Below are 26,253 nucleotides of genomic sequence, written 5' to 3'. Positions count from 1 at the left end.
GTTGTTTAGAAAATCCGAAAGACAATATTAGGGTTCTAAATAAAATCGAAAAAGTTAGAAAAATCCAAATTAGAACAATATTACACCCCATATCTGGTAACCAGAAAAATTTACAAAGAATTGACAAACAGCCATGAAGTTCAACTTAATCGAACAAAAAGAAAGCAAAATGGTTCAAACCTAGGCTGTTCTGCGAGGAAAAGACTAATATAGCAAAGTTTGGTGGGCGGTTTGAACAAAAACTCAACAGATAGCTTCAACTTGTAGTCAATTTTAGTAACAAGGCACAAACAGTTGGAATCGCCTCCGAAATTGCTAGACGAGAGCAACACAACATAACCCTAGAATTTGTTGCAAGTTTGTTATATCCCAATGCTGGGTTGGGCCCAGTTATTCTCTCCGCTAGAGTGCGTGTCTAGCTCAAAAATTACTCGCAACAACCTGAAACACCTAAATGGTGTCTCAACTTTGGGCCCGAATTTTGGACACGTTGTGAAATTGTTGAAAACAAAATAAAGCGGGCCTAACATACTTTGGACTTAAAAATGACCACTGTAGCGGGCCTGGAAAAAAAACACCCAACACACTTCCCATACCAAACAGGGCCTAAGATATTGCATATATATGATAATCAATGCTGTCAGTCAAACATCAACTTAGGACTCGATTAAGCGGATATATATTAATTTTAAGCCAATTTTTAAATTTTAGTGTTTTAATTTCAAAATAAATATTAGCTGTTGTCTTAGCTCAAGACCTCCAAGTATGAGCATGATAAAATTAAAATCTCTTACAGCACAGAATTCCCTTTCCATCAAGGCCAGCGTCAGTTTAATAACTCGGTTCATTATTCCAACAATAGTGTTCTAAACAATTGTTCTTGCAGGGAAGGAAAAACCTTGTGATTCTCCAAAAGTTTTTTTCTGTTTCCAAATTCCTAAAAAATATCTTCAGAGAACTAAACCAAACTAATCCCTTCCTGGCCTCTTCATATCTTTGGCATCCAAAGTACCAAATTGATCTTGCTCCAATCTAATTTCATATAGATTAAACCAATAACGAAATAACTATAACCTGTAGTATAAATCAGAGTACATAGAGCACTTATGATAGTTTTAGAATGTATAGCACAAGTCACAGAGTACTCATTAACAAACATTAAAGCTAGAAGACCCAAACAAACAGAATTTTTCAACAGAACAAGACTCCACTTGACAGGTTTCGTGCTCATCATATCGCATTCTGCCCTATGAGAACACACACTATACCTACTTCTCATGTCACATTTCCACAATTCACCACCCTCACTTTTTTATTCTTGTATGAAGTAACCATCTCAACCTTGCTTTCTCTTCTGTTGTAACAACTGCAAGCAACCAACACAGCAACAGAACTGAAACAGCTCTTGCAAGACTTCTGACCAGCAAATGGCAAGCAACTTGGGACACGGAATATTTCAGATTTTTCAGTAAGTAGATTCATGAGCTGGACTATCTGCATGCATGTCCATGGAGGAATCATTGGAATTGACAGGATCAGAAGCCCTGTTCTGTTGTCGAAGGACTTGGGATTCATTGCTATGGACTCCATTTGTAGAGGGCTGAACAACATTCACAGGGTAGCCTCCCTGACCAATATGATAGTTCTGAAGACTTCGACGAACAGGGCTTGATAGGGCATTTGAGAAAACATAATTCTTGGGCTGCTGATCATTGTGCTCAGACCGAAATCCCTGCAAAGTAGCCGGTGTTTCAGATGATCCAGAAGAGACCAGGAAGCCTGAGTTTGTTAAATGTGTCATGGGTTGTGACTGCGGATTCTGGATGGGAGCTCTGGGTGACATTGATGGCTCCTCTCCATAATAGTCCAGCCCAGCCTGCATAGAGAGCAGTAACTTGATAAATTCCCACACAGAAAACACAAAAAAGTACTACAAAAAACAACATTGAAGATCTAAAAAATAACATCAAACGGAAGACTAGAAGTATAGGAACTATAAAGAACTCAAAAGTGTAAAAGGGAATGTAACAAAAAACAAGATCACGCAGACTACATAGATGTAACACCAAGGAGTTGAATATTTAAATTGTACAGAGTTTGTGAGAGAACCAAAATAAACAAAAGACAAAATTACTCAAAAAATAGACATTAAAAATCATCATCATCTTCCCCCCCCCCCCCCCCCCCCCCCCCCTTTTTTTCCTGCCATTTTTCCCGCATCATGAAGAAACTGTAGTCTTTAAAATGGTGAACATGTATCAATGGTACAACACAATAATGCCAATGCCCAACTTTGCGAAAGGCTGTATCATTAAAGCATACTCAACTCAACAAAATCGTTTCCCAACAATTTAAATTGGCTACATGAATCATTTTTGCCATTTGATCATAAACCTCAATAAAACCGCATATATTTATTAATTATCTCAGCCCATGTAAGCTTCAGTCTTTCAATTTCCCTAGCATTACCCTCAATAGGGACCACATCTCTTTTTACGTAATCAGTGCAGCTACTGGCTTTCACTGCACATGGCCAAACCATCTTAGTCAGTTCTCTTTCATTTTGTCTCCAATGGATGTTACTTCAACCACCTCACGATTGTGTTGATTTTTAATTTTATCTTTTATTGTCATGCCAACATATATTTCAATATGTGCATTTCTGCAACATTTATTCTATGAGAACAACGTTTTTAACAGTCCAAAATTATATCCCATAAAGTATGGTATAATAACTGATTTACTTTTACCTTCCAATCCTAAAGGTAAATGCCGATCACACAAGATGCCAGCAACACTCCTCCATTTCAGCCATCTTGCTTTAATCCTATGGTTAAAATCGTCCCAATTTCTCCCTCTTTGTGCATAATCGAGCCTAGGTACCAAAAGTTTCACTTGTCATACCTCTTCATCCTCTATTTTACTCTATATCCATACTTGTATTTGTAGTTTTGGTCCTACTTTTCTTAATTCATCAAATTCTAGAGTTTCTCTTCAAACCTTGACTTATCCATGCTCTTACTGTCCTCAACCAAATAGAAATAATCAGCAAATAACACACCTTGGAGCCTCATCCTTAATGTGTTTTGTTACTTTATCCATAACTAGAGACAAAAATATATAGAGTGTCAATCCTTGATGTAAACTTACAATTATTGGAAATTCACATGTTTCTCCTACAGCGTTGTTCTTACTATCAGTAACTCGTTTTTTTTAACTCGCCATATTATATTTCTAAGAATCCTATCCTCTGCTTTCTCCAAATCAAAAAAAAACTATATGTAGGTCTCGTTGAGGCTGTGGAGTCTGATCACTTCGAGGATTACAAATCTGGAGAAGTGCGACCGGTCGCACTTGGGCAGTTAGGGTCAGAACGGGAGTTCCAAGAAGTCCGACCATCGCACTTTGCTGATATGTGCAGGATTTAGTTTCCTTGTCCGTTTTGGAGTTTCCAAAAGGCTCAGAATTGTGGGGTAAGTTGTCTTCCAATATATAATGAGTTTTGTACCAACCTTAGGTGTAACAAGAGAGAGATTATTGTGCCTACACGACAGAGAGGAAGAAAGAGATTGCGAGGAAAATTCTCCATTGTAATCCTTCATGTTTTTCATAGTGAAATTGTTCGGTGCGCTCGGTAGACGTAGCCCTAACTTGGGGTGAACCACGTATATCTTGTATTGATTCTATGATCGTTTTTTTTTTTTTTTTTTTTTTTTCTTTCTCTCTCTCTCTCTCTCTCTTTGTGATTGATTGTGTATTTTACTCCTAGAACATCGTTTAGAGTTTCTGCCACAACTGCTATTCAGAAACTTTGGTTGAGAACCTAGGTCACAGGGGCGTTTGACGAGTTTCCAAGGAGTTCTTCGTATGCGACCCGTTTGTTCAAGTGGTAGAAATGGCATCAGAAGATAAGACATCCACAATCGAGAAGTTCGACGACACAAACTTCAGTTTCTGGAAGACGCAAATTGAAGATATCTTGTTCTAGAAAAAATTCTACCTACCTTTGGGAGATAAAGGATTCAGATTACCAATTACTTAATTGGAGGCTCTTGGCACCATCAGATTGACGTTGTCAAAGTCAATTGTGTTCAACATCAAGAATGAGAAGACGACGGTGTCTCTTATATCAGCCCTTCCTAGTATGTATGAACAGCCGTTTGCAACCAGTAAGGTACACTTGATTAAGAAGTTGTTTACCTTGAAGAAGGCCAAAGGTGGGAGGAAAGTCAACGAACATCTAAATGTGTTCAACGAGATAGTGAGCCAGTTAGAGTATGTTGAACTCAACTTCAAAGACAAGATCCGAGCACTGCTAATTCTAGGGCAATTACCCGAGAGTTGGAGTGGCACAATTACAACGATTAGTGCTCTGTAAGGAAGTCTAAGTTGAAGTTCAACAATGTTGTCAGCATGATTCTGACTGAAGAAATCATAAGGCAAACAAAAGGGTCTCCACTAGTGGTTCAACATTGAATCTTGAAAGCAGAAGCAGGGGTTCAAACAAGAAGAAAGGCAACGGTAATGGAAGTGGTAGATCCAAGTCAAGGAATGGAATATCACAATCTCGAAATCCCAGGAATTCCACAAATCTTAGTGATGCTAAGTATTGAAATTGAGGCGAGATTGCAAAGCTCCAAAAAGGAATACAAAATGTAAAACTGAAGCAAAGTTGGTCTCAGAAGAATCAGATGATGCTTTGATATGCTCTTTCAAGAGAAAGGCGGAGACATGGGTATTGGATTCTGGCGCATTGTTTCATGCTACCTTAAGCAAAGAGCTATTTGAGAGCAATCTACTGGGTAACCTTGGGAAAGTGTACCCTGGTGAGGATAAGCCCTGCAATGTGGTTGGCAAGGGTGAAGTGCAGATCAAGTTGAATGGATAGAGCTTCTAAATGTGTTTTAGCTTGGGATTTACTATTATCCAAAGACAGATTATGGGTGGCCTGGTTTCAGAATATATATTTGAGAAATTCTTCATATTGGCAGGTAATTTCAAGAGTTATAAACTCTTCTATTTGAAGAGTATTGTAGTTGTGAGAGACATTATCAAACTCAATTGCAAATACAGAATTGGGGACGGCTGGAAGATTAAATTTTTTATGGATCCTTGGTGTGATGGGAAGCTTGTTTCAGAGGTTTTTAACCATAGGATGTTATCTCACCTGAGCAGAAATAGGCAGAGCTGTGTTGGTCAATTTATTGCAGCAAGCAAATGGGACAGCAAGTTTGATAATATTACAAATGGTATACTTCAATTCATTTTGCAGTTTCCAATTCTAGGGGGGGAGGACAAATTAGTGTGGCATCCAAAGGAGTTTACATTCAAGATTGCCTGGAATGCTTGTAGAACAAGAAGAAAAGAAGTTTCTTGGGCTGGTTTGTGTTGGAATGGAGGAAGACCTCGATGGTCCTCTCATGCTGTGCTGGTTTTACAGAATTGTGTATTGACAAGTGATTATTTGCAAAAGAGGGGTGTGAATTTAGCATCTAGATGCTGGTTGTGTTACAAGGAGAAGGAGGATGTGGATCATTTATTTTGTTGTTGTGTTTTTTATTTTGCAAGTGTGGATGGAGTTACTTTGTGCCACTGGCAGCTACAGAATTTTCAAACATTACAAAGGATGGCTGCTGAGTTTGTTCAGTTGTTCAATATGAATAATGTCAGAAATAAGCTATGCAAATTGGTATTCACAGCTACGTTGTACTTTATTTGGAAGGAGAGAAATGAAAGGCTACATAATGACAAACGTTCTACTCCAAAGGAGATTACTAAATGCATTATTTGGGAGATTCTTGATATTTTAGGCAGCAGCTTACAAGATGTTATTTTAATGTTTAACTAGTTTGTGTTTTTTGCTCTTCATGTAAGATCTTTTATGTTTTCTTTTCCCTAAGGGGATGATTGTAATAGGGGTATGCCTCTATGATTTTCTGTATCATATTGTTTATATTTATAAAAAAATTCCGCCATTTAGGAAAAAAAAAAAAAAGTTGAATGGGTTTATATGGAAATTAAAGGATGTTAGACACATAGGGACTTGAGAGAGAATCGAATTTCAGTGGGATAGTTGTCGGATGAAGGTTATGTCACAAGCTTCAACGGAAATTCATAGAAGGTTTTCAGAGGTGTTATGACCACTGCACTTGGTAAGAAGACTAGCACTCTCTACTGGATTTCTCGTGCTCGTGGGTTGATAGCAGTTGCAGATAGAAGCAAAGAGGATGACAACCTTTGGCACTAGAGTCTAGGTCCCATGAGTGAAAGGGGCTCAAGATTACGCAATCGAAGGGGAAACTATCTGGCTTGAAGGCAATTGATATTGACTTTTGTGAGAGTTGTGTTTGGTAAGAAGAAGATGGTTAGTTTCAAGAAGAGTGGCATAATTTCAGGGAGGAGAAGCTTGAGCTAGTTTACACAAATGTCAAAGGGCCAGCCCCAGTCTCATCCATTGGCGGAAAGTCCTATTTCGTAACTTTCATTGACAGTCATAAGAGGAATGTATGGGTTTATTTCTTGAAGCACAAATACAAGGTGTGTGAGGTGTTCAAGAAGTGGAAGGCCACGGTGGAGAATGGAAGGGTTTGAAGATCAAGAGGTTGAGATCAAACAACAGTGAAGAGTATGAAAACACTAGGTTCAAGAAGTTCTGTTATGAGAATGGGATCAGATTGGAGTGTACGGTGCAAGTGATGTACTACAACAATAAACAGTGCAGGAACAATGTTTTCTAGTTTCTATTTTCTGTTTTAGGAAAGTTTTCATTGCTTTAATTTCCTAAATAGTTTTGTGTTTGTTTTATCAAAGTTTTCATTGATTTAATTTCCTATATAGTTTAGGATTTGCTTAGGTCTATAAATACATGCTATTGTAATAGTTTAGGAATTAGTTATTACTTTTATCAATATCAGAAAATCGAGAGTTTCTCTCAACCTCTTCTTGTGGATTCGAGTGCTTAAAGAATACGTTACTATTCTTATTTATTTTAATTTCCTTCAATGATCCGCTGCGTCAAGTTGGTATTAGAGCCATTCTCCATGGACGATGATCAGGGAGAACGTGCAGTGACTGTGGGAGAATGTCAACAATTGCATCGAGAACTCAAACAGGAAATTCAGACGGCAGTTGAACATCTAACTGAAGCCATGAATCGTGTGCAGGTTCGTAATAGGCATGATCAGGACGACCAAGCTGATGGTGTGAATCAGCCACAACAAAGGGCTGGAAATCAACGTGGTCATCTTTAGCGTGCTAATAATCAGTGCCATTTTCGACAGGACGTTTGGTCTAATTCGAGCGATGATCAGATTGAAGGTATTGTTCTAGCACATGGAGATCATAGGGTCAAAGCAAATCATCGAGATTTTCAGTTGAAAATTGACCTTCCGTCTTTTAATGGTCAACTTGATATCGAAGGGTTTCTGGACTAGCTTTCGGAAGTTGACAATTTTTTTTATTATATGGGTATCGCAGAGGAAAAGAAAGCTAAATTGGTCGCCTATCGTCTTAAGAGTGGTGCTTCTGCATGGTGGGATCAGTTACAACGTTCTCAAACCCGACAGATGAATAATCCAATTAGATCATGGTCTCGGATGAAACAATTATTGAACGGGGTGGCAGAACGGATGAACCTAACTTTGATAGAAACAGCCAAAAGCATGTGCATACATTCAAATCTACCCAAGTTGTTTTGGACAGAAGCAGTTAGTATAACTACCTACCTGTTTAATCGTGGACAGTCAGTGTCATTGGAGCATAGGATACCGGAGGATGTATGAAGCGGTAAAGTGGTAAATGTTTCATGGTTGAAAGTTTTTTGTTGTACTGCATATGCGCATATTAGTGACCATGATAGGGGAAAGCTTGACCCCAAGTCACTAAAATGCATCTTCATTGGGTAGGGTGCAGATGAGTTAGATGATTGACTTTAAGATGGCCAAAACAAGAAAATCAATAAAAGTACAGACGTGGTTTTCAACGAGAAGGTAATGTACAAGGAATTTTGAATCACAACCCACATACACCGTAACTCCATCCAGACCTACCGGCACTGCCATCTGTGAAACACTCTCCCCTAATAACTCAGGAGAAGGGCTCAGCAGAATATCCAGTTTATGATTCCTTAACTGTCCCACCTCATCTTCAACCTCTGCCAGTCAGCCTTCACCGCTATTTCCTCCCTCAACACCCCACAAGAAGGAGTAGAAGAAGAAGAAGGAGCAGATAGAACGCTTCGAGAATTAGAGAAAAAAGACATACCAGGATGACTTTCCTTTGGGCTAACCCATTTCTATTTCTCATTACGTGACCAGCGCTTTCCATCTCTAACTGTGGAAGACCGAAACTATTGTCCAAAGACCTCTGCACACAGCAGGCGAAATCTTTTCCCCTCTCGACTGCTATACAAACTGGCTCTAACCCAATTTTCTTTCTCTGTTCTCATTCAGTATCTATGGCCTTCACTAAAGCCCACTACAGAGTTCCCCACCTGGGCTTGACCCAACCCATTCACACTAGATCTCCTCTCCTCTTCCTTCGAGCCCAAACCCAAAACTCTCTTATTTGGGCCCCAAAAAACAGCCCTATCTCTCTTCTGCTGGACCAAGTTGTTAGGCCTAAACCCATCATTGGACTTGTGCTTCTGAATATAAGGACCAGCTGACTTATTAAACGGCCCAAAACCTCCCAGCCCAGCCCCTTCCAGCACCTTATCTGTAATCTGCGAAAGCTTATCTTCTGCACGTGCATGTCTCCACTCCACCCTTTCCCCACTCGCCTTCTGCGTGTGCAATTCACTTCGTCCCTGACATGGCCTTCCTCCATCTTTCTCCGATCTACCCAAGCTCGTCGAACGAGCTGAACCAGCAACGGATTTGCGCAACACACATCCATTCTTCTCAATCAAAGATGCCATGGATTTCGTCACCACAAAAGGAGCAATCTCCTCTGTCAATGAAATCTTGAAGGCCCAATCTTTATCTTCGACGATCACAAACTCCAGGATAACACCACCGTCGTCCACCGTGATGACGATCCTCTCTGTCTCGCTCTCAGAAGCCTCGAACTCCCTAAACCCACCACATAGATTCCCTATATGTTCAAAAAGCTTCTGACACCAAAGATGAAGTGGAAGGCCAAACAACACAATCCGTCTCTGCCTTGTCATTTTCCTCATCCCCAAGCACCCAACTCTGTAGTACCACAGATCAATAAGTAGTTGTGCATCCCCCCAAGATTTCTTCCCCCATCGTAACACCCTCTGCACTTCCTTCTCCGGAGGAAATCGAAAAAGCAACAGCCCATCGAGTAGATTCGAAACCCTAACCCCACATGAAATCTGCCAAATCCTTGAAGCCCACGCCTCAATTCCTTCCAAGCTACCCACATCACTGTCGAATCTCCCAACGAGGCAAGATTTGAGCGTCGTTTCCCGGTGACGCATACTCTACTCATCCACCCGAAGAACCACCCCTCTGTCTAAAGCCTTTCTCACCACCTCTCCCTTCAACCCCAATCGTGGCAGACTAGCAACATCCAAAAAAGACCTCTTCATAACATAGTATATGTGTATATAAAATCTCTCCTTGAAAACTGTGCCCTAAAAGCAAATTGCCCGAATGTGGAATAATTCCAAACTATGCCCTAATGTGCAAATCGCCCTAATATTGATTATCTATGTCCTTAATACATCTAATTTGATTCACGTCTTTAGTTGATCTATATCGATTCTTTGCCAACTTATAAATAGCTTTTTCTTTTCTTTTTTGATAAGTAAGAATATATTAGAAAGCGTTCAAAAGGGGAATGCATCCCATAAACTCTAAAAGAGCCGAAGCCAAAGAAAAGGTCCTAAGGACCCAAGGAACCCGAAAAATCAACAATTTCGTCTATAGATATACAATTTCTCCCCATCGCCCAACTAAAAAAGAGAAGTAATAATATGGAATTTCAAAACCTCAATGGAAGATTCCTCCCCTTCAAAAGATCTACTATTCCACTCCCTCCAAATACACCAACACACGCAAAGGGGTGCTGCCCTCCAGAAATCCCGGGTGTAGGCCCCCACGCTACAACCCCTCCAAGCATCAACAAACCCCTCGAAAACCAAGGCATAACCCATTGGACTCCAAACAAACCAAAGATAAGGTTCCAACAGTCGTAAGCCAACGGGCAATACAAAAGAAGGTGATCCACGGACTCTCCATCCCTTTTACACAAAAAAACCAATTGATAGTAATTTGTCTTCTCTTTCTCATATTATCCTTGGTCAAGAATCAAGATCTTGCCCCAAGCTGCAGTCCAAGTGATGAAAGCCACTCTGAGAGGAGCCTTTGAGCACCAAACTGTCTTTCAAGGGAAATCTGAACCAAAAAAAATCGGAAAGGCACAGAAACATAGAGCGGACCTCATACCTCCCGAGTAAAGGGCACCCAAAGTAAAGCGTCATTGCCTCTGCCTTCCACTTCCTATCTATACAGAAGATCCAGTAAGCCACAAACCTCGTCCACCTCCTAAACCTAGAAAGAAAGCCGAAACCGCACATCCCACATGAGCCTACCGCTATCAAGCTGATAACAATCGGCCACTCACCCTTTTCATTCCTAATTTTTCATATAAGTCATTCAGTGAGTCTTGCTTAGCTTTGCTAACTATCTTATTGGCTTTACAATTTAGAGCTTTTCACAATTTCCATGAAGCAAGCTATCCTAAATTCCAGACTATGCAAATTACAAAGACATCATGTATTTCTCCAACCCTGCACCATATCCTGATAGGATTGAAAATGATAACGTAAATAAGTTCCACTTGACATTTAAAAATTTGCGAATTCCCTAAATGTTCGATGTGTAACTGACAACTTATAAATAATTATAAATCCTCTATCACCAGCTACAATTTTAATTATTTACTTTGTGAAGTAATGGAAACATATTTGAAACAGCTTGGTATCTTGTCTGCAACATATTCAAGCTAAAGAATCCAAAATAGATTCCTGGTAGCCTGCAGAGTAACCTACGAGCAGTAGATCTTAAAAGGCTGTTAATATCAAAATCACAATCCTGAGTACAGTTAAAACAGATATTAGTACATCAGAAAGGATAAATATCATAGTGCAAAATGAGGCTCAATCATGATTAAAAAATTAAATTCATGTTTGTAGAAATGACAAGAAGTGAAACCTGCAGGTAGGTGAGTATGTCAACTGTAGTCACTCTTGATCCTCCCTCTTGTTGTCTCAAAATCCATTCATAAAGTTTTTCCTGCAAAAGATGGAACCAAATTATGGTCAATAAAATGTGTTGATAGTCTCCAAACTAAAAAAGGCCCGAGCCAAACACATCCTAGATATATAAAATCAAGGTCAAATGCCTAAATTTGTCTATTGGGTCATCCAAATTTCTTTCTGTTTTTGTATCTTACATTACTCTTTTCAACCTTTAAATTTTACTTCATTTTTATAGAAAACTCAAATATTCACATGTAGGGAGTAACATAGAAAGATAAAGGAGCCCTGCAAATTATTTTACACAGAATTACAAAGAAATCAAAAATGATCTTGATATGAAAGGATCTGAGATGTGAATATATAATTTGCAAGTTTCTAAACAAGAAATTTTATGCTCACCTTTTACTCTCTTTCTCCTCCATTTCTAGAGCTCAGTAAAGAAGAGAAGATAAAAGGAACAATTTCTAGATTATTTGATCTCCTGGGACGTAGAGAAAAGTTTAATAACCAAAAATAAAAGGATATACACAATAGGAGCCCCAATCAAGCCCATGGGCAACACCCGTGGACACCAAAAGTAAGCAACATAAACAGCAAACCACCCTAGTCTCTAACTTCATCCACATGTGCCACAGTAGAATCAAGAGTCCCAAAAATGTTCTCGTTCTTCTTCAAAATGCGAACTTAAACCAAAATGGTCTAACTTTGATCTCTAATATCTTGAATATTGCTAGAAATAAGAATGTTCTCTTTCCTATTCACAAATTTCTCAACAGTAAGAGTATACAAATTTGCCCTTTTACTCTTCTACCCTTTTTGTGACCTCCTTTCAATCGTCATTAATTTCCTTAGGCCCATCCTTTGGATGCATAACCTCTCTCCATTCCTGAATAACTTTACATATCTTAAAACTAAACACCTTACAATTATCAAATTTTTGATGATTCCAATGGCTGCAACCTTAATCTCCCCATCTACGCCTGAATTAAATAAAGTGATAAGAGGATCACCATTTTGAACTTCCATTCTTTGGATGGAGGGTGACCAGGATAAGTGACATGCGAAAAACAATATTTTACATTCACTTCCTGGATGTCATGCCCACACATCCTCATGCTTTGTGACAACCACATGAACTGAAACAAAAGGGGAAAACCCACTCGCAGTCGCTAGGGTAGGGCCATCTACCAGCATCCTCACCAGTATACGGGCCCTTTTCCCATGGCAAGTTGTCCCCGAAAGAAGGGACAGTCTTCATGCTATGGTATCCCACAATCCGGATGGCACAAAAATTTAGGGAATCCTTTTCCTTAAAAGAGCTTCTGCAATCGATGTTAATAGATACCTCAATGCAAACACGAGCATTGGCTATAGAGCTTCTACTAGCATTAATTTATCCAACTAAATGATTCTACACAAGGCACTAGCAATTATGCGTAATCCATTGCTAGTTAAACATCCCAAAGGTACATTAGATTAAATAACTTTTTTTTTTTTTGATAAGTAAACATGTGTTAGAAAGTGTTCAAAAGGGGAACACATCCCAAGAGCTGTACAAAAACCGAAAAAAGAGAAAGGGGAGTCCTATACTAGCTAATAGAATGCTATACAACAATTTTACTAAATGTATGCTCCCATATGTTTTGAAGTAAAATATTTTCCGAAAAATAATTTTCTTATTTTCTGGTGTTTGGTTGAACACAAAATTAGTAAAACATTTTACACTGTAAAACATTTTACATCTTTTGAATAAAAATCGCTTACCAATATAAAGTTGGTAAGTCATTTATGGATTAGTTTGTGCCTGCACCCATCATCCTGCACACATCCACGACACAAACATTCTCACTTGTTTCTTTCTCCTTTTTCTTACCCTCTCAAAAAGGGCTTTTGAACCAAGAAAGGAAACCACATACGAGGACAGAACCCTAACACATCAATGGCATCTTTTTTGTCCACTTTGGATGTCATCCAGGGCGTCACTGATTCACCTCATGACCCGAATTATCAACACATGAATGCAATCTCAATTGCGACTGCCAAAAATTATTATATAAATTAGGGCCCTAAGTTGGTAATTATCTACACATCAATGACTTTGTTTAGACAGGTCATATATGTGTTCTATACAAATTAATAAGATATTTTGATCACGTGGTAATGAGAATTTAATTGGTAAGACAAATCCTCAAGGAATTGTGAATTTAGTAATGAAAGTGTATTTATTTATGTATAGAAAATCCATGTGGCCAATTCAATTCCTATCAGATTAAGGCAAGGATGATGAGGACAATGATATATCATACGTATATTATTATTTAATTTATGGATTACATTACTTGCAAAGCAGTGGCTTTAATTTTCATTCTAAAAAGCATCTTTCCACTGTTCCACTTTATATTTTTAGCTCCTTGATTGCAAGTTTACCATCTACACCAACATACAGCATCTATTTAAAAACGTCTCCAACATACGTGACAAGCTCCTTCTACAAATATATATATCACTGAGCTTTACAACAAACTAGAAACTTTAAAAAATAATAATAATAATAATAAAATAAAATAAAATAAAATAAAAAAATAGAAACTTTTAAGATTTATATTCATGTGAATCACAGCATTAATTGCTTATATAAATTTAATATGGTGCTAGCCCACTTGAGTCTACAATTCAAAATCTCATATATTGGTAAACAATCAAGTCAAATTTGGTTGTCAAAAATAAACTGTCTATACCTATAGCCACTAAATCTGGTCCCTGTTTGTGACCGTCCCTCAATCTGAAGTGCTGGGAAGAGCTGCTGTGTTCATACCTACCTTTGCCTTTAATCTCATAAGTGACTGCCCTTAACGCAATCCACTATCCTCATGCTTTATACTTAATCTTTACCAATGTACCAACAATGGCCCCCCAAAATCAGATATCTTTTTTTGAAATACACTGTCTTTCTATTAAGATTGCTTCATATACCTTTTTGTGAGCCCTGGCGCCAAATTGAAAATTCCAAAATTTCAAAAACTGACTCTTTGATCGATCAACAACATTGTAAGGTTCCTTACTGGGAAAATATATATAAAAAAAAAAAATTAAAAAAAAAAAAAAAGAGAAAAAAAATCTTAGGTTCAGTTTTCAAATATTAATTCCCTTGTTTCTTTCATTATGCAATCAAGCATGCAACAATTTCTATACAAATTTTATTTGAACATCAAAGGTTATACTGCATTTGCAGTGCATTTGGATATAGTATAGGCATCATATTAAATTGAAAACTTGTTATGACTGGATTGAAGAGGAACCCACTCAATGTTTCGAAGGGGCCAAAACACCCTAAACCACTTCTACCTTACAACCCACTCCTCTTATATCCATATAATGAACAAAAGAACATGCTTGTCTACTTTCTAAAGGTAAATAATGTTCTTATGCTTATCGGAATACCTGATTTTTCTACCATGAAGCTGAAGAACATCTATTTTGAAGCAACTAAGTGATATAACGCCCCTAACTACTTGATAATCTACATTCTTAACAGCCTTACACTTCCAACCGGGATGTCACAAATTCCCTAATAGGAAAATTGTAGTAATATGCAAAAGCAATGTTTCGCTAAAAATATATGAGATATCCAATAAACCGCAAAGCAATAATAATACTAAAAGAAAAAAAGATCAATATTATTAAACCAGCAAGTATATCACTCTAATGAAATTAGCCTTGCACTAAAACATAAAATATATATTGGATGAGAATAACATAACTTAGATATCAGATATCAAGGAATAAACTGAATAAGTTAATTATAACATAAAAACAAACAACTAAGAAAATGAATCGAATCAAATAACAACCATGATAAATCATAGAAAACTGATAAACTTCAGCAATTGCTTTAATGAACCATTAAAATAAAAACAATACTCAATTATAGAATCATATGAGTATTTGTGCATATATATATACATACAAATATGTATAATATATATGTCTCCATTTAGTGGATGAGAAGAATACCAATCCATGTCGTTCACCGACTTGAAAGGAGAGCTTTTGCTGGTTCATGGCCTGCGTGTAGAGCTGAGACAGCGAATTGGCGGCGCTGCAAAACGTAGAGTACATGGTTCGATCAACCTCGTCGAGGCTCGTCGCCACAGACTTCCTTTTCTTCCCCATCTACAATCTTCTTTCTACAGTTCTCTCTTCCCTAACCCCTTCGATCTCAGCCAAACACTACCACAGTTAACTCAAATCTTTCCCCGCAAGCAGATTCCGGCCAAATTCACGCCGGCAGTTACCTTCTCTGGAAGCCCAGATTTTGATGAAGAAAGTATCAGAAGAAGCAATGAGGGGTTTTATATAGTTTTGAAAAGCAAAATGTTTGGAGAAGGGAACATGATATATATGGTAGGCAAGGCCACATGACACTTGCTCCCCTGTCCGGGTGGCAATACTTGGACCAGGTGGCAATTCGTGCTTTTGTGTTGTACTTGTGTTCGTGCGTCTTATTAATATCTTGTCAATGTAATGATATTATATTAAATAAGTAAATTTAAATTTAACCTATTTAATAATTGTGTCAAAAATCTCCATACTAATTTAACCCATTTATTAAACAAGTAAACGTGTTAATTGTTTAATAATCTATTTATCGAAACGAGACATTTAATATTTAATCAAATACTAAATAATAGAAAAAAATTATCATAATTAACCTAAATATTCCAAATAAAAAAGAAAATTTATAAGGCATAGATAAGATTTATATTAAAATGACTTAACTATTCATACTAATTGGGTTTAAACATGTAACATATTACACAGGTCATATTCACGATTATGGCATGTTGAGTTAAATGAGTCATAAACAAGTTACACGAGTTAAACCCCTCAACCCTAATCCGACACGGTTAAGTAAAAGGGTTAATCGTGTTGACTCTTTTATAACCCAAACCCGTTTATGACAAACCCAAACCTTTTTAACTCGTGTTGTAATTTGTCATCCCTACTTCGACCTAGTAAATAAGTGGAATTAAGCTTGGTTTAATATTGTTCGAGTCATAATTACGTAAATTTGATTTAATTCCCTATAATGTGTTTTGTTTAATCTATCTGATAAAAAGAATTTAAACAAGAGATAAGATTACGTGGTTCAACAAGGTAAGGATAACCTTGGCACAATTTGAAGTTCAAAGGGGTAAATCATATCCCTAACAAATCTGGCAACAAACGGATCTCCTCCGATCTCGCAAACGAACTGAGGGAGAGCGGCTATAAGAATGAAATCCTACCAGTCAATCAGGTATGACGAAAAACGATAATTAAATCCTTGTCTTTCTTTTAGACCTCCGGTGACTGATTTGATCGTCGAAGAGCTCTTGGCAGGCACCACACTGGTGCTGTCAAGATTCATCGATCTTCTACTCTCTTCTTTGCAGGAAAATAGTGTCGTATCAGGCCACGTGAATTTCTTCCCCAACAGTTGGCGCCGTCTGTGGAAAACGACTATTCCCTTAAATCAATAAATTACTGGGTTGGGTATATGCATTTGCGGTCTATATGGTAACTAAAGAACAAACATCGTTGCAGGGATCTAGTCAAAGAGAAGGGTCGGGTGAACACCAAGACGTCCCGAATGACCAGGAACGGCTTACAGCGTTAGTGTTGGGATTTATATGCCCTGGCATAGCAAATTCCTATCTGGATTGTATTGACATATGTTCCTGACATATCTGAAATATTTATGATTTATATAATTGGTGAATTCAATGTATTATGTTTCGATTCACTATGAAATTGATAGTGTCCATTTAATTACAAGAAATATTTATATATATGTATGTGATGACAATCAATGCATGATATATAAATAGTAATTATAAATTGTTCATAGTCGGTAATTATAGATGGACTCATAATTAATTAAGACTTGAACTGGATCCGCGTTAGGTTGAGATATATTGCGAGAGCCGTCGTATGCAATTACTCCCTATCACCGTCATGGCATTTGACTCTTAAGCATGAGAAAAGTATAGACTCTTTTATTAATTAATAATTACTTTGATTTGTTCGGCGGATTCTTCGGGATCCTTAGACCGACACTTTGGGTAGTTATGTAATTAATAGTTAGAGGGTTATATTTTCAATATTTGCATCATTGCTACTTGTATTTATTTTGTATTGATTATGGTTGATCACAAAGTAAATTCGAAGGCCTTCGTGTGTTTTTAGACAAAATGATTTATTATATATTTATTTATTTAAATTATTATTTTTGTCAAACAAATGTTTTATTGTGATCGAGTCAGAAATAATCAAAGGTACCAAAATAAATATATTAATTAAGTAGTCGGATTGATGGCTATATTTATCCGATAACTAATTATGCATAGAGGGGTCAAAGTGCAATATTGACTTAGAGGTTATTTATTATTTAATTGGAGTTCAATTAATTTCTTTTAGTGGAGTAGAAATTAATTTATGAATTAATTGAATTGGGTCCATGGACCGGGCTAATTATTAATTCATTGTAGCCAATAAAATAATAGGCCCAATGGATTCTCACTCATAGCCCAACTTGATATTGGAATCATATTAGATTTGAGACATATGAATTAGAGATGGAGAAGGATTTGTTGTTTCTTTTTCTTTATTTTTATGTTGCCTATAAATATACATGGTCTATGTATATTTTAAGGGGTGATTTTTATGAGAAGGAAAAAGGAATAAATTTTCTCTCTCTAGAAAATTAGGGTTTATGGTCTCATCTAATAGAGGCTCCCACAAGCTTAGTTTTCCAAGGTAATTCATGGAGGCTTATGAGTGATTCCTAAAGGCAAAATAATTACCAAGAAGATGGAGATCCAAGGAGAAGGCATCTTGCTAAGGGATCTACAATAAGTGAGAACATTCACTTTAGAGGAAAGTTTTAAAGGTTTACTCAGACCTTTGATGTAAGTATTCAATCTGTTAATTGAATGATATATCATATTTTATTTTTGCGTAAAACTTGTCTCTATGTAATGAATCAAGATCTATGAATTTAAATCCCTCGAAAAGTTTTTAAAACTTACACGTTTCCCAACAGTGGTATCAGAGCATGGTTTGATTCATTACTAGAGATCATGATTTTATGAAAATCATCATTCATGGATCCAAAATTATATTCATATATATTTTTATTGATGTATGATTTAATATGTTGATATATATTGATACATGATGATGTATGAATAATTGTGAATGAATGATGATGTATGGTTGGGCCATGGATGAAGCTTATAGGAATATTGAATGTAATTTTATCTTTGGATGAATGTAATTAAGGCTTTGATTTAGCCGTTTGAAAGTTCAATGATGTAATTTATTTTTCCCATTGTATTTCAAGTTGTAAATATTTTTAAAGCCATGTAATATTCATCAAAGGATGCTATGAAGCTTCAAGAAGGTCCAAAAGGGTTAAACTATGCTTCAGTAATTTTCTGGAATTTTTCCGATTTTTTTTGGAATTTTTCTAGAATTTTTTGAGACTTAATTTATATTTTCTGGAATATTCGGCGTTTTTCTGGCGACCGGAAAATTGCCGGCGGCGAGGTATTGGCCGGAGATAGGAGGACTGATGATCACATGCTTCGCGGTACACCAGAATTTGGTGCAACCACTATCAGGACCCTTGGATCAAAGTCAGCCCTGGAGTTGATAAGGTGCAGCGCACCTACATGGAGGATGGTATGCAGCTTCACAAGAAGCGCGCGTGAAGATCACGCGCCGTCATAGCTGGGAAAAAAAAAAAACAAGGCGCGTGGAGCTCACGCGCTGACCAAGTCAGCACCTCAGGCGCGTGGAGCTCACGCGCTGACTATGTCAGCCAAAGCCACACTCCTCCACGCACGTGCAGGCGCGTGGAGGCGCGTCCCACGCGCCCCTGGCGCGTGCCAGCGCGTGGGGGCGCGTGCCAGCGCGTGGAAGCGCGTGTGTTGTCCTTCTGCTTGCTCCAGGCGCGTGTGAGCACGTGTGGGGTCCTCGGGGTTCGTTTCAAGCAGTATTTTACTTCTCCTAACGCGTACAAGCTTCCTATGGATGTTTATAGACTAGTGAAGGAAGCCCGCACAGCAAGAATAGGTTTTAGATGTTAAAAGCTGAATCCATTGGCCATTTAAATTGCTTCTGTCTGTTATTTATTTATTTAACTGATGCATGGAATAATTAATTGTTTATTATTATTATTCATGCATTGGATCCATGATATTTAATTAAATGACTTGATTATATTAATTAAATTATGAAAATTAATTGGATTTGATTACTAATTAATTTGAGAGCACTTATTGAGAAACGAAAAATTATTTTTGTAAATTATTTTTAAAGTGTGCCTCAAATTAAATATTAGTGAATCGTTTAAAGTCCAAATATTTTCTAAATTTAATTGGATTAAAATCAAGACGTTTTGCATGCATTATATCATGTGAATAAATAAATTCAAAACCCTAATTATGAATGATTAAAAATTGAGTGGGAGCGGGGATTTTTATACATTGCCCCATGGTCTTCGTTATTAATACCATTGTAATTAGATCTTCAAAAATAAGGCCTCACGCATGATTTGAAGAGTCTTAATATTACAAGAATGGTTTTCTCATAAAAATAATAATATTAAATGTTCATTATAATTAGATCTTTAAAAATAAGGCCCTACGCATGATTTAAAGAGTCTAGATTATAGTGACAAGATATTTAATATTTTATTTTTCATTAGAGCATTAATAATGTTATACACTCAATCTAAAATCAATAGTGTTAGCTCCCCAACAGAGTGGTCTACACTAGGTGATTTTAGAAAGGCTAAACATAATCGGGAATCATTTCATATAGATAGATAAGGCATTGTCTTCAGAGATATGGAGATGATGGGATTTGTTCGCCAATAGCAATAATGAACTTCGCCTACCGAATAAGTTATTGGTGTATTGGTTATCCGATTTTTCATGCAGTGGTTAAGGGACCCACATACTATTTTAATGGAAGTGCTCACCTAATAGTAGATGAATCTCAACAATAGTAATAATGAACTCCTCCAACAGGATAAGTTATTGACATATTGATTGGTTGATTTATTTTGCTACAGAGTTGAGGGACCCGCATTAATTAAAAGGGATTGTTCACCAATAATGATAATGATCTATTGTTCAATTGAGATTTATTATATTATGTGGTTAACAAACTCATTTTAATTTTAAATATGCATGACAGTATTAATAATTCACCTTGCATATTGTATGAATGCATTTATATTCAGATTAATTATGTCTAATCTAGTTTATCTGCTTGCTTACATATTCAATGTAACTGGACTTCATTAATATTGACTGGGAAAGGAAGTTAGATATTTTATTCACAACGTAAGGGTACAAATGTATTTACTACTTCTAAACCTAATCCTTTTACTTTAAGATACCCAAGAGAACATTAATGTTTTGAATAAGTGAAATAAGGCAAATGAGATGACTTGGTGCAATATTCTAGAGTTTACCTCGAATACGCTCCAAAGCTAACATTTACATTATTTTATTTTCTTCAAGCATCATGTTAAAATTTTAATAAGATGTTTTGGTGAGATTAGATAGAGAGTATGCCAAAGTACTATGTCAGACTTGAATAGCATCAAGATAGCCTAAGGAACTCCAGTATGAAATCGAATTTTGAAAAATGATTATTTATTATTTAAAAATTAGCTGGAGATCAATAAGGCTGACTTGGGTGGTAAGTTTCAAGTTAACATGATTATTGCCTTGAAACTCGTTCGACTCTGTTAGAGTGAACTAAATAAGGAATCAGTTTGAGTTCACACTCGCTGATATTCTTATAGAATTGGTAACAGATGAAGGGATAATTAAGAGTATGGGCGTTCCTATCAATCTAACCTAGTCTATACCATCTTCTTCTAGGCCCGTGATAAGCGCCGAATATTGTATATTCAAGTGCCCTAAATTGCATTAGTAAAGTCCGTTGTACGTTAATTTATGTAGATTATCTTCATTTCTATGTTTTTATGCATTTTCAGGTTCATTGGCCAAAATGGAACAAGAATAAGGCCTTGTGGAATCTTGAGCAACAAAAGGTGCCAATGCTGAATTCTGGCAGCAGTAGAACCTGGACTTTGCTCGCCATTTTGACCTTCCAAACTCGAGAACTGGACTTCCCTCATAACATGAAAGATTTAGAACTCTGAATTAGCTTTCCAAATCTTCAAACGGTTTGTCATTCGGCGCTTGGAGCAGAGAGTTATGGCCTTGTTACCAGAGGTGCGCAGAACTGCCTGGCAGCAATGAAATTCTGCCTTGATCTTCATTTTCGACCAATCATCCTTGAGAATTGGATCTCCACCAAAACATGAAATATTTAGAAATCTGAATTAGCTTTCTAAATCTTCAAACGGTTCATCATTCGGAGTTCGGAGCGCAAAGTTATGGCTGTTTAACCAAAGTAGGTCTGGGCGGAGCAAGTGAAGCATGGAGCTTTTTACACTAAATTCGAGTGCTCGAGGCCTTGCTTAGAGTGCTCGAATTTTGGGCAGAATGCCCTTCGGAAATGGCTCATTTCAGCCCACTTGCACCTTGGTTTCTTCAATTTGCTTTCCTCTTTAATGAAGTGGTTGGAGATGTTGGTTGGTGGCCTTTTGGTGGTAGATAAGAGGGATATGAGCCACACAATAGAAGGGAGCTTCATGCTAGAAGATTAGAGGAGGGAGAAAGAGGAGGAAGAAGAGGGTTCTTGGAGCAAAAGGAAGGGAGCTCGAAAATGGAGGAAAAAGGCAAGCTTCTTCCTTCTTCTAGTTCACTCATGGGTAACTAAACCTCATCTAGGGAGGTGATGAAGCCTCCCCTTTTGTTCATGTTCTAGATTAGGTTCTATTTTGGGGATTATAATGTATAAACTTTGGTCTTTTCATAGTTTAAGAGCTTATTACTTCTTGTAATGAATATTCATGTTTAAATGATTGATGTGAGTTATTTAGCTTGTCTTGATGATTCTTACATTAGTCTTATTGCTTTTATTTTCATAGTGACAATGAAGATATTAACTATGAATGGTTTTCAAGGCATGTTGATTTTGAAACTTGATATTCCATTGCTTAGGTACCTCCTTTGATGGATTATGCTTGATTCTTACCTTCATGTGCTTCATCATTTGATTGAATGCTTGATGGTCTTTTGCTTAAGTTAATGTATTTGATACTACACCCTAGTCTAGGTAGTCTAAATGTGTTGTCTTTTGATAGACCATTCTTGTTTTAATCCCATGAACTTTTTATTGGTTATGAAGCAACTATATGTTGCTACATAATTCTTGATCATTGCTTATATAGTGTTTATCCCCAATTTAGTCTTGATTTAGCATGTATTTAGGGCGTAGGTGGATTCACTTCTCTAGTTTCCCCTTTTATTATCTCTAACTCTCATTTACTAGCACTATTGTTTTATGCACATTTGAATTCCTAGTTTAGTGACAAACAAAACAAACCCTCTATGAACACCCCTTATCACTCTAAAACGACTCTAGACACTTAGGTTGCCATAAACTAGCGCAGTCCCAGTGGTTCGACTTACCCGACCAATAGCCCTATTTTACAATGATTCATGCTATTGCGAAGGTTGATGTATAGTTGATCAACCGATCAGCCCAAGTGGAAGGGCAAAGCACAGAAGAAGGATAATAATAGGACTAGACTAGCACAGAACATGGGTATTCAAAAAGGTTAAAGGGAATAAGGCAGTGTATGTTGAGGGCGAAGAAAACTGTTTCTTTTGTCGCTAACTAAAACACTAAAGGACGAACTGTTTAAGCAATGACGTGGCATAGGAAAATATATATTTAATCATTGAGCCATGTTATGTGGTTGTGTCTATTAATTCCTGATGGATAGATTCTGGAGCCACTAAACATGTTTGCAACTTATTGTAAGGATTTCAGGAATCCAGAAGCCTTGATGATATGGATATATATTTATCTTTTGGCCTGATGCCAAGGTTGTAGTTAAGTCAGTGGGAGTATTACATCTGAAATTAGAGAGTATGAGGATATTAGTATTAGAGAACTATCTTTATGCACAGAAGTGAAACGCAATCTCATTCTTATTTCACTTTTGGTTTATAAAAACTGTGTTGTTATTTTGTAAAACTGGTTTTATAAAATTGAATAGATATGCGATTGCTTCTGGTGCGTTGAAAGATGGTTAATATACTATAATCACAAACTCTTAAGATTTGCAGGATGTAGAAACTAATGTTGCATCTTCTAGATTGAATGTTAAGAGAAAAATTGTTATTCCTGACTCATTGTATTTTTAATGTCTATTTTTGGGTTGTAATCAATCAAAATGAGATTTAAAGATTGGTTAAAGAAGGTTTATTACCTAGTAAGGCAGAGGAGCCTAAACCAAACTTGTGAATCTTGTTTTGAAGGATAGATAACTCTAAGGGCTTAATCAGCCAAATGAAATAGACATAAAGAACAATTGGAGTCGGTACACACGTACACGTGTAGTCTTATGAACATCCAATCAAGATTACTCACGTTTTGGATAAATTTACCTGATGCGACACAAGTCTTATACTTTTGGTATATTCCGAGAGTGTCAAGACTGATGTGGAGCACAGATTAGGTAAACTTATCAAGACACTTCGATCTGATCGAGTATTTGAGTATTTCTTGGGATAGTGCAAAGACTATATGGTCAATGAGGGTGTTGTGTACCAGTTTTCCGCAATTGACGCTAAATTAATTTAGGTGTCAAATAGGAATAACAGAATTCCACTTAACATGGTTAGATCTATGATCAGTAATGCCACATTATCTCTTTCATTTAAGAGTTTAGCGTTAATGACATCGATGCACATTATGAACTGCATTCCATCTTAGTCTGTCTCAAGGATACTGTTGAGCTGTGTTTTTGACTAAATATTAGTTTGAATCATATGCACATATGGGGTAGTCTTGCACACGTGCGTTTGATATGGACAAGTAAGTTGGAATCAGATCATAGGCATGCTAGATTTGATAGCTACTCTAAATGTCACTAGGATGGATTATTTTATGATCTCAAAGATAAAAGTTGATTGTTTTCACTCACTGTTTATCTATAGGAGAATCATATTATGAATCACATACCTAGTAGCATAATGTTAGAGAATTTGGTATGAGTACCAGATGTACCACATGTGAACACACTTATTATAGAGATTGAGAATAATATATGAATTCCCTATTGATGCGTTAACATCATCTACTACATAGATTCTTGCATCGGTACATTGATGTAGTGGGAGGATTATCATCCAATTCGACAGAATCATGTTTTTAGGTGAGACCATTATGGACATCCTTGTTAAACATGAGTTGGACCCAGTAAGCTACACGGAAGCGTGAACCGATGTGGATACAGATCGTTTTGGTGAGTTACTATGAAATCAGAGTTGGAATCTATGTATTCTAATAAATTCTAGGATCTTGTAGAACTTTCTAGTAGGGTGATTCCTATGGAAGGCAAATTAATCTACAAAAAGATACCAGAAGATTTCTTAGTGAATAAATCATGAGTGTACAAGGGAATGTCATTATTTTTCTTAATTCTATATATTGATGACATCCTACTCATTTATAATGACGTGGAAGTTTTGTCATCAATTAAAAGGTAGTTGTTCAATTACTTTTAAATGAAGGATTTTCAAGATGTAAGCTATATTCCTAGGATCAAGCTTTTGCAAGATCAGGTTAAAAGGAAAATAGGCTTATCTTAATAATCCTACATTGATAAAGTTTTGACCAGGTTTGGTATGCATAACTCAAAGAATGAGTTCTTGCTTTATTGATATGGATGGCTCTCTCTAGTAAGTAGTTTTTCAAGACTATCAAAGGAGATTGAGCAAATGAGACTGGAACAATATGTTTCGGCATATGAGAGTCTCATATATGCCATGGTCTATACCAAACAGGACATCCGCTACATAGTAGGGATAGTCAGTAGAGATCAGTCCAATACTGGACTTGACAACTGGTCTATTGTGAAAAATATCATTAAGTAACTAAGGAGAACCAATGATATCATATTCATTTATGGATGTGATGATATGGTCTTAGTCAGGTATGCTAGTTCTGATTTTCAATCAGAAGTAGATACTATGAGGTTCATGACTCAGTGTAAGTTCACTTAATGGAAGGGAGATCAGTTGGTAGATTGTTAAGCAGATTTCAACTGTTGACTCAAACCTGTAGGTGGAATATATTGCAGCCTTAAAGGCGGCAAAGGAAGCCTATTAGTTTGATCTCACTGATTTAGAGGTTGTGGAGTATACTAGACTGCCTATTGAGTTATGTTGTGACAATAGTGCAGAAGTAGTCCAAACCAATGACCCAAGGTTCCATAGAGGAACAAGATACACTGAGAGGAAGTATCATGTTCTACATGATATTGTCCAGCAAGAAAATGCACTTGTAGTTAGAACATTGCATTGGAACACAACTTTGTTGATCCATTATCAAAGGTGTCATTGATCAATAATTTTGATCATCATCTGGATAACATTGGAGTTAGGTGCAATTTGAATTGGCTATGAGGGCAAGTGGGAGCTGTTGGGATTTATATGCCCTGGCATAGCATATTCCTATCTGGATTGTATTGACATATGTTCCTGACATATCTGAAATATTTATGATTTATATAATTGGTGAATTCAATGTATTATGTTTCGATTCACTATAAAATTGATAGTGTCCATTTAATTACAAGAAATATTTATATATATGTATGTGATGACAATCAATGCATGATATATAAATAGTAATTATAAATTGTTCATAGTCGGTAATTATGGATGGACTCATAATTAATTAAGACTTGAACTGGATCCGCGTTAGGTTGAGATATATTGCGAGAGCCGTCGTATGCAATTACTCCCTATCACCGTCATGGCATTTGACTCTTAAGCATGAGAAAAGTATAGACTCTTTTATTAATTAATAATTACTTT

At 36.8% G+C, this 26,253-nt stretch overlaps 1 protein-coding gene across 1 annotated transcript; it reads right to left on the bottom strand.

The window, feature by feature from the left end:
• Positions 1-1,047: 1,047 nt before the first annotated feature.
• LOC132273480 (uncharacterized) lies at positions 1,048-15,601 on the bottom strand. Its single transcript, XM_059774438.1, has 3 exons — positions 15,245-15,601; positions 11,184-11,264; positions 1,048-1,876 (listed from the first exon to the last, which is right to left on the bottom strand). Exons 1-3 carry the CDS (start codon positions 15,401-15,403, stop codon positions 1,466-1,468), a joined length of 651 nt encoding a protein of 216 aa, XP_059630421.1. The 5' UTR covers positions 15,404-15,601; the 3' UTR covers positions 1,048-1,465.
• Between the last annotated feature and the right edge of the window lie 10,652 nt (positions 15,602-26,253).

Source organism: Cornus florida, unplaced genomic scaffold (assembly GCF_030987335.1).
Source record: "Cornus florida cultivar Cherokee Brave unplaced genomic scaffold, ASM3098733v1 CherokeeBrave_3.0.0_Hap2_Chr09, whole genome shotgun sequence".
Lineage (NCBI taxonomy): Eukaryota > Viridiplantae > Streptophyta > Magnoliopsida > Cornales > Cornaceae > Cornus > Cornus florida.
This window is presented reverse-complemented; position numbering and strand designations above follow the sequence as displayed.

What these genes read in the sequence shown, in the direction of transcription:
- LOC132273480 (XM_059774438.1), bottom strand. Translation starts at nt 15,403, where the DNA reads ATGGGGAAGAAAAGGAAGTCTGTGGCGACGAGCCTCGACGAGGTTGAT. An exon ending in TCGGTGAACGACATGGATTG is followed by an intron (nt 11,265 to 15,244) that starts GTATTCTTCTCA and finishes CATCTTTTGCAG; the next exon opens with GAAAAACTTTATGAATGGAT. An exon ending in ACATACTCACCTACCTGCAG is followed by an intron (nt 1,877 to 11,183) that starts GTTTCACTTCTT and finishes CTCTCTATGCAG; the next exon opens with GCTGGGCTGGACTATTATGG.